Source organism: Nelumbo nucifera, chromosome 3 (genome assembly GCF_055504915.1).
Source record: "Nelumbo nucifera cultivar China Antique chromosome 3, China Antique-T2T, whole genome shotgun sequence".
NCBI lineage: Eukaryota > Viridiplantae > Streptophyta > Magnoliopsida > Proteales > Nelumbonaceae > Nelumbo > Nelumbo nucifera.
This window is the reverse complement of record NC_142651.1, coordinates 96,407,325-96,416,998: the sequence shown is the minus strand read 5'-3', so window position 1 is coordinate 96,416,998 and position 9,674 is coordinate 96,407,325. Positions and strand designations below refer to the sequence as shown.

General features: G+C 39.3%; 1 protein-coding gene across 2 annotated transcripts; it reads left to right on the top strand.

Moving 5' to 3' along the window:
* The first annotated feature begins 1,804 nt into the window (after positions 1-1,804).
* KPL (kokopelli) lies at positions 1,805-6,479 on the top strand. 2 transcript variants are annotated; one of them, XM_088901801.1, is made up of 3 exons: positions 1,805-3,097; positions 3,356-3,433; positions 3,617-6,479. In XM_088901801.1, the coding sequence occupies exon 3, from the start codon at positions 3,620-3,622 to the stop codon at positions 6,173-6,175; it is 2,556 nt and encodes an 851-aa protein (XP_088757927.1). In that variant the 5' UTR covers positions 1,805-3,097; positions 3,356-3,433; positions 3,617-3,619; the 3' UTR covers positions 6,176-6,479. The 2 variants fall into 2 exon arrangements, with proteins under 2 accessions (XP_088757927.1, XP_088757926.1); XM_088901800.1 differs by having other exon boundaries at positions 3,356-6,479.
* The last annotated feature ends 3,195 nt before the right edge of the window (positions 6,480-9,674 follow it).

Genomic DNA, 9,674 nt, shown 5'->3' with positions numbered 1-9,674 from the left:
CTTTGCTTTCATTCTTTCATTGTCTCAGTCTTTCGGATCTATCTCTCTTTCTTTGTATCTCCCTCTTCTCACTTTGTTAGGGCATTCGTTTATTTCTCTATCTTTTTTTTTATATATTTTTATTGTATGTTGGAATGAAGTTAAAGGCTTCTATATTTGTAGAAAACATGGCTCAAGCTCCTTACAATGGGAAGATAGGATTTGTGTAGCCGACCACAAATATCTCCCACAAAAATGCCCTCTACATTTCCTAGAGAGTAAAAGCCCTAGAAGTTCATCATTTTCTCATAACTCTACGTGTTGTTGTAGTCATGGATACTGCTAAAATGGTGAAGGATCTTTTGCCTCGTGAGTTCATGAAGGCATACACTACTCATCTCAAACAATCGGGGAAAATGGAACTTCCTCACTCACTAGACTGATATTGTGAAACACCACCCGGCCTGTGTAATGCCAGATGGTTTCTAAATATGTAAAACACTAGCCGTTCTCCATTATATCAGATGGTTTATACACTTGTGAGAATCATACAAAATCTTGTGGTTTATTAGGTTCAAGGTGCATTTGATGGTATAACTACAATTAGACCATCTAGGGGAATATATGTTTGCAACTATAAATGATATTCCAAAATTGTAAGTAATCATCCGGTCTTTTCAATGTCAAATGATTTTTAAGTTTGTAGTACATTATCCGATCTTCCCCATACCAGATGGTCTATGCACCTATGAGAATCATATATAACCATGTGGTTTGTTTGGTTTTAAAGGAATTTGAGTGTGTTAGACCACTTGTGTAATTAACGATTTTAACTATAATTGATGGCTCAAAATTGTAAGCAACCATCCGGCTTGTGTAATGTCAAATGGTTCTAAGTCTGTAAAACACCACCCGGTCCCCACTATACTGGATGGTCTGTACAGTTGTGAGAATCATATAAAACCTTGTGGTCTATTGAATTTTAGATGAATTTGAGAGTGTAAATACTATTTTGTCACCTGAGTGATAGATATTTGCAACTGCAATTGATGATTCAAAACTGCAAACAACCGTCCAATTTTTGTAATATCGGATGCTTGCCAAGCCTATAAAACACCATTCGGTCTGTTGGTTGTACCTAATTTTTTTCCCTTTGAAGAACTATCTGTTGTACCAAGTTGTTAAACAGGTGCCTGATTTTTTTCCCATGCAATAATCCACAAGTGAAGTGATTTCTTGTACCAAAGTTTTAGCAACTTGTTTGACCTGTATTGACGCCATTTTTAAGATTTCTACAAGAATTTATGCCTAAGAGTAGAATCCAACAAGGGTGGATTTTACCAATGAATTCATGTCAAATGGGACCTCTGTCAATACAAGATGGTGTGGCATTTATATTCCATTATGAATTTAGAAACAATGAACGCACAAATAGGAAAAGAGAACGTCTTAATTTCAAAGAAAACAGTCCTTTAAGCATAAGAGGCGAGCTAAGGACCAATAGAGGCATGGAAAAATGGCACAAACTCCCCTTTTGCTTTCGTTGCTTTCTTCTTTTTGATTGAGATGTCAACAGAGAGGTGAAGTTGAGAGAGAGAGAGAGAGAATGGCGGGCTTTTAAACTAGGGGCAATTCGGTTCCTATAAAGTAAAGACTTTCTTTCTTAACGCTTCTCTTGCAATTTATTTTGAAACATATCTAATTTTGCCAATTCAAGAAACTTTGTTAATTTTTATTCAAAAAGCCCTAAAAGATTTTCAAATAAACTTTTTTTTATAGAAATAAATAATTAAGAAAAGAAAAGAAGTAAATGATTAAATAGAGATAACCATGAAATAATAATCTTCCGTCAACAGGTGGCTTGGCAATTGAATATATTCCAAAATGTTTGAGATCAAACGAGGGCATATTGCCACTCTACCATCAATCATGACGTTCCAGCCATCTAGCTCAGATAATCCGAATTCCTCTGGACTGGGTATCGGTATCTCCAGAAGAGAACCATGGAAAAATAGCCTCGTCGTTCTATGGTCGTCGATGAAGAAGCTTCCGAGGAATGCCGGTGGTTGATGTCAATATCCAAGGACACTTGAGCAATGATCGTGCTCTATCGCTGCCGCTGTAAGGCATCGGGGTGGCCTCCCGTAGTCCCGTAACGGCGGCGAGGACAATGAAAACAAGAAGCCGACAGTGAAGAGCCGATTATGTTCTTGAATCAAAGTTGGATTTTCTGGTTGTCCATGGTGTTCTTTGCACAACTCGTTGCTCACCATTTACACAGTTGGAGTTGGATGTCTCACGTTCAGGGTATTTCTGTCATTATAAATCAGTTTAAAATAATGCAAAGCGTCCCGTCGGTTGGCCAATTAACCGTTCCACTTCCACACTCGACACAACTACCTCTCTCTCTCTCTCTGAAATTTTCAGTTTTGTGTGATAACCCACACCCACTTGAGGCGACATGACTGCACAGAGAGAATCTTCGCCATGTCCACGATCTATCAAGGAAACACCTTCTGTGCCCGCTAATACACAAAACCCGGGACAAGGTGAGGATTTTTGTTATTAAATTATGCCCCAAATTACCAAGTATTGAAAGATTGAAGCAATGAATTGGTTCCATGTTCTTCGTTAGCACGATCTTATTGGGGCCATGGTTGAGAATGCCATTGCCTCTGATGTCATATAATAACAGAAATAAAGAAGATAAATTTGGTTTAAAAGTTGTTTGACGATCTGGTGAACGTTCTGTATTCTATTTATATATTTCTCTGTGCATTGTGCAATCTGTTTCCGGCTTTTGCAACAATATGATTTTGTCTGTGGAGTTGAGATTGGGGTTAACCAGAGAGAGTGAAAATGATTTGAAGTGGGTACCCATTTGCTCATTGAGCTGAGGATTAGGGGGCTCACAAACAAAATATATGATCAAGACTTGTTTTCTGTATTGGAGTAATTTTATTTTCTTCTTCTTACTCAGTTTCAATAATTTGTTGTAGGCCGTGGATCAAGAGAGATTGAACTTCGGGATGTGCAGTCAAATCTGCACTCTTTGAAGAAACTATATGGACTTCTCCTAGTTGAAGGAAACGATGATCAAAAGGCATCCTCCACAAATGTAAGTTTGTAAACATATTACAGGTCTATTTTTTTATTTTTTTTTCCTTTCTTGCTAGCTACATATCTAGCCAAGCAAATAGAATTGGAAATGGGTTTAGCCGTTTAGGTCAGAAAATAATCAAACTGTCCTTAAGCAAGCATCTGGTTAGCCAAGTTTCTAGGCAAATTTTGTGGGTTAGTCAAGACCATGTGGATTCTGCTGGTAGTAATCAAATTAAACTTGCACATCTAAAACGAGTATTTTCTATGTAAACAGCTGGATGAGAAAGCAAGACTTCTATTGAAGAAACTACTGGATGGTGCTGCTGAACAAGTTTTGCAATCCCATTCCAAGGTAAATTTCCATGGAATTCATCACTCCCATTTTCAAACCAACTGAACGGGCTCCAACCTGCATGAAGCAGAGTCCCATTGTCATCCATTAAACCTAGAAAGCTTCAACCTTCATGCTGGCCCAAGGCTTGACCATTCTTGCTTGATGACAGTATCATCTAATTTTGATATGTTGCTGCAACAGATAATGGCACAGCAGTCAGTTGCAGTAAAGCCTGAAAGATCTCAAGGCCAGCTAAAGCTACAATCTGTCATGGGTACACCAGAAACCTCTCCCATGTGTATCCGGAACAAAGATCTGAATTGTCATCCAGCAACATTGCAAGTTGATCAGTCAGAGTTCAAGCAGACACTTCTATCAACCATTCCAGGACTGCCAGTACTCAAATTCAGTGCCACCACAGCAGAAAACAGATCCAAACAATACCAGGGTTGCGAGAAAAGAAGGCTAAAGAGGCTGGATTCGACCAAGGATAAGAAGGTTTTAGATGAAGCCATTGAGAAAATGGACAAACCCCGAGATGAGCATCTCCATCTTCACAATTTTGATCATCATAGTCAGGGAGACAGAGGGCCTGTTAAGGACTTGGAATCAAAACAGAAGACAAGTAAATGTGAGAAGCCAAGGATGAAAAGAGTTCGTGAAATTCAGCGTAATCTAAGCACTGTTAGCTCAATACTTGATCCCATGGGCTCTCCCGCAATGTGGGTCAGATCAGAGTCTCAGTATAATCATTCAGACAAGAATGGGAAGAAAGATGAGAAGAATATTTCCCTACCAGATGAAGTAGCCATTGCAATACAGCGATTAGAAGCTTGTATCCTAGGTGATCAGGAGTTGACTCGGAATGTAACCCACTGTCATCAGTCCTGTAGGACAATCAATTCAATCAATGATGCAGATATTTTGGACCAGTTAGTAGAGAAGAAAGATGGGGCCACTCAAACAAGTGGCCCTATTGAACAAGATCTTGTGATGAATCAGACTACCAAATCTGTTCTAGATGGAAATTATCTGCCGAGTCTGAGGATGAGTCATAAGCGTCTGAAGCACAAGGATGCCACTCTGCATACTGGTCAGATGAGTCAGTCTTGCAACCCAGTGGCAGAGAAAATTGAAGTGCTGAATCAGTTAACAAGTAAGAAGGATGGGAAAGCCAAGCAAAATACTCTAACAGATCAGCTGTTAGTGAATCAGGAAAGCAATCAGGTTCCAGCATGTAATGATTTCCAGAGTCGCAGATTGAGCCAAATGGGAGGGAAGAACAAGGAAACCGCCCTACCAGATCAGTTACTAAGTCAGACTCCCAAGATTGCTCTCAAGATAAATGACTCACTGAGCCAGGTGACGGGTCAGAAGGATAGGAGAAACATGGTAGTGACTATGACCAATGCAAGTGAGTCCAGAAAGCTTGATCCACAGAGAAATGAGTTATCTAGTCAAATAATATTGAGTCAGAAAGATCAGAAAGTGTGCCAGAGCTCCAAACCCATTCAAGAGAAACATCTCTTGCCAAGTCAGAAGGTTGGGTTTCCCGCTCACGGTAAAATTAAAGACCGGCCGACAAATAAGACGATGAAGATTACCACGTCCAAGCCATTAAAGCCATCTCATCATTTTGTAGGCCCCACTCTTATCCTAGAAGACCTGGTGGATCCTCATCCCAAGAAAGACCAAAGAAGTGAGAAAATTGAGAGAAGGTCCTCTAAGCTGAATCAGAAGATGATGGACAGATCTAGATCAGGTAGCAAAAAGGATAAGCCACATGAGGTTATCAGTCGTCCAACTATGCGAGATCATCAAAATCAAATGGCAATAAGCCCCAGCCCCAGTAAAGCTAAAGATCCACTGGATAGACCAAGAATGAGGAGCCACAAGATTTCTCAGATGGCCCCACAAAGAATGAACCTGCCACGGCAACACGAGGCCACATCAGACTCTTTCTCCAGCTGGACGAGCCAGCAGCAAAGTAGCACCACTACTGGCGAAAGGGAAGATGATCCACCACCACAACAACGGATTCCAATGCAACACACAGCAAGGTCGCCCTCATGGCATGTCGGTCCCACATCAAGGATGAGAAGGAATCTGAGCCGGGAAAAAGGCATCCAGGAGAACTCTCCTCCTCCTTGTCACATGCGGAGACGGTATATCACAGCTGAGAGCTCATCATCATGTTCAGATAGCCCCCCTGATAGAAAGATCGGACGGCTGAGGAGATTGAAAAACAAACTTGCAATCATCTTCCATCACCATCATCACCATCACCATCACCACCATAACAAGCATGACAATGATGGTGATGAATTCGTTAAAGGCCATAGGTCATTACAAAAGCACCATGGTTCTCTTTGGAAACACTTGGGAAAAATCTTACGCCATTCTAGCAAAGCAGAAGATCACGGGAAACTGATGGCTGAGGTATGTGGAGAACATGCAGCTGAGAATTTCACAAGATCTAAAGCCAGGAACATGCCACGTAAGGCCCAACAAGGGCACCTCCATGCACTTGTAGAGGGACTGTTGAGGCACATTTGGCACCGAAAGAAATCCAAGCCATCAATGACTAATATCAAACGGTTAGGAGAAGCCTATAATGGTAAAGGGGATGTGAAGAAGTTACACTGGTGGCAGAACTTTCACAAACGTGGAGGATTGAAGCTTGCCAATAAAATAAAGCCACGTATCAGACTAGGGTTTAGAGCCAAAAAACCTCAATTGCGAGATGCTCACATGAGATAAGGACTGGCATTATTGTACAAGTATGGTAGAACTTGTTTCTAAATGTTGATATGATACACGGTACTTCAGCCCTGCAGTGACCAGTGATCTTCTTTAACACTATTTTGAAACTTCAAATTTATGTATCATCCAAAAACAACGATGGAAATCATTTCTCACTTGGACTCGTAATAAAGGAGTTCTTACAATTAAGTTTTTGTTTGGTACTGTTGCTATTATTCAATAGTCCTGCTTTCTAGTCATTGACTATTATTATCAATTTCAATTTTAACTTATCATATAGCTTATGCAGTTTTCCTTTCTTATGGTGTTTGTGCTTTCTAGTCATTGACTAGTATATTTGAAGGTTGGTTGTGATCTAAGATGATTTTAAAACTGAAAATAGGACCAAATGGATGATCTCCAGTAAAACTGGAGTTTTTTCTTAGAAATTTGAAGCTCAGGAATGGTGGGGTAAAAGTTCTAGTGTGTAAAGAATTACAATGCATCAAGGGGTATACGATAAGTGTCAAATAATGATTAAATGTTGAAATTGCCCTTTGACCGTTATTTGATTATTATTAACAGCCGAACAAAAGAGAAGAGAAGAGAGAAAAGAAGATAGAGATTTGGAGTCAACAAATATGACTGGTGGCGCCGGTTTATATTAATATATATAGGGAGACCATAATTAGAAGGAAAAGGAAAAGGACTATTATGCCCCTACTTAAGTTACAACATAAAAAACAAAAGAAAAAATTGCTTTAACTAGTCCAAACGGACCCTAACTCCGTAGAATACAAACATAAGAAATAAAGTTAACACTCCAACACTCCCCCTCAAGTTGGGACATGGATGTCAATCATGCCCAATTTGTCACACAAATTATTATGCTGCACATGATGAACGCCCTTGGTGAAAATGTCTGTCTGCAAGTTGTTCATCTGAACTGACATAAGGAGTGCACACTTCTCCACTCACAAGTTTTTCTCTAATAAAATGCTTGTCCACTAAAATATGTTTTGTTTTATCATGGAGGATTGGATTAGCAACAATATTGATAACAGCTTTGTTGTCACAGTAGAGTAACATAGGTTTATCAACTGCAAAACCCAACTCTCCTAACAAGTTTTTTATCCACATAATTTCAGCAACTCCATGAGACATGGCTCTGTATTCTTCCTCAGCACTGGATCTAGCCACCACACTTTGCTTTTTACTTTTCCAAGTGACTAGGTTTCCTCCCACAAAGGTACAATACCCACTGGTAGATTTTCTGTCATTGATTGCCCCTACCCAATTAACATCTGTATACACCTCCACTTTCAAATGCCCATGTTTCTAGAAAAACAAACCAGCTCCTGTGTACTTCTTGAGGTATCTAAGGATTTTTTCTGTAGCTTCAAAGTGAGTTGTCTTAGGGTTATGCATGAACTGACTAAGGACACCCACTATGTAGGCAATATTAGGTCTAATCATAGAAAAATATAGAACTTCTTCACATCTTTCAAACACTCCCCCTGATTGTCTCCTAGCTGATGGTTGGGTTCAATGGGTGAATCAATTGGTTTCACTCCCAATTTGCCTGTATCCTCTAATAGATCTAGTACATATTTCCTTTAGGAAATAAAGATGCCATTTTTTGAACGGGTAACTTCAATTCCAAGGAAATAACATAAGGGGCCTAGATCTTTCACCTCAAATTGAGTGGCTAGAAATTTCTTCAGCATCTGTATTTCACTCTTCCAGTCTCTAGTGATAACTATGTCATCAACATACACAATTAAAGCTGCAATTTTCCCTTCACCTTTCTTCACAAACAAAGTATGATCTGACTGTCATTGTTTGAATCATATCTATTGTACTACTAAATGAAACCTACTAAATCAGGCCCGAGGTAATTGCTTCAACCCATATAACGATTTTTTCAACTTGCACACCTTCTTCTCACTACCTTTGGCATAGAAACCTGGAGGTTGAGTCATGTAAACCTCCTCCTCTAGGTCACCTTTCAAGAATGCATTCTTGATATCCAACTGATGAAGTTCCCAATAAAGGTTAGTTGCGAGTAAGAGAAGGATTCTTATCGAATTCATCTTGGCTACTGGAGCAAAGGTCTCTGCATAGTCTACTCCATACACTTGTGTAAACCCTTTGGCCACCAATCTAGCTTTGTACCTTTCTACTGAACCATCAATTCTATGCTTTACTATGAATACCCACTTTCAACCCACTGGTCTTTCCCTTCAGGAAGATCTACTAACTCCCAGGTGTCATTTTTGCATAAGGCATTAATTTATTCCTTCATTGCATCTGTCCATTCAGGTTTTGATAAAACTTCTGTCACATTTTTAGGAACATAGACATTGTCAATAGAGGAAATGAATGCATGGTATGAAGGTGAAATATGATCATAGGACACAAATTGAGAGATAAGATGATTAATAGTACAAGATCTAGAACCCTTTCTCTTAGCAATAGGAACATCAAGAATATTAACAACAGAATGATCAATGTTAAGATGTTCAGGCATATCAATGGGAACAAGTGTATCTGGATGATGAGGAGGATCTACCTCTAGAGAGTCCGATGATATTGGTTGCATAATTTTAGGTTCCATGGCTCTTGAACTCTGTTAGCTCTTATGGTGGCAAAAAAAGACATGAAATGGAGAAGGGTCAAGAAGAGGAGCTAGTTGAACCTGAGTGTGTTTCTCCTCAACTCTACTCTCCCCCTAAGGAGAAATGAAGAAGAAATGTTGACTCTCAAAGAATGATATATCCATGGAGACATAGTACTTGCGTGGAGCATGATCATAGCAACGATAACCCTTTTGAGATAACGGATAACCTAGAAAAATACAAGGAGTGGCATGGGGGTCGAGTTTACCATGAGTAGGAGACAAGTCAGGAATGAAGCAACGACACCCAAAGACATGCATTAAAATGGGGAACAACGAGGCTGTAGGAAACCAAAATTTATGTGGGGCCTTATACTCTAGTAACCAAGGTGGCATACGATTGATGATATATGTAACACACATAACAACATCCATCCAAAAACATTTTGGAACATTCATATGAAGTAATAAACCACGATCTACTTCAAGTAGATGATGATTTTTCCTTTGAGCAATACCATTTTGTTGAGGTGTCCTAGCACAAGAGCTTCGATGAAGGGATCCATACAAAGCAAAGAACTCCGTAAAATCACTATGGAAGTACTCTTTTGCATTGTCCAACTGAAAAATGTGAATTTCAATTTGAAGTTGAGTGAAAACCATTCGTTGAAAGTCTTTCACAATCTTTGGCACTTCATCTCTAGATCTCATAGGATAAACCCAAGTATATCTAGAGTAGCCATCAGTCAAAGTAATGAAATATTTATATCCAGTCTCAGTAGGTAGAGAAATAGGACTCCAAACATCAGAATAGACAATATGAAAAGGAAATTTAGATCTTTTATTTCTTAAAGAAAAGAAATTTCTACAATGTTTGCTTAGTTGACACATCTGACACTG

Excerpts from the sequence above, each read along its gene's own strand:
- KPL (XM_088901800.1), top strand. The coding sequence starts at position 3,578 with ATGACAGTATCATCTAATTTTGATATGTTGCTGCAACAGATAATGGCA.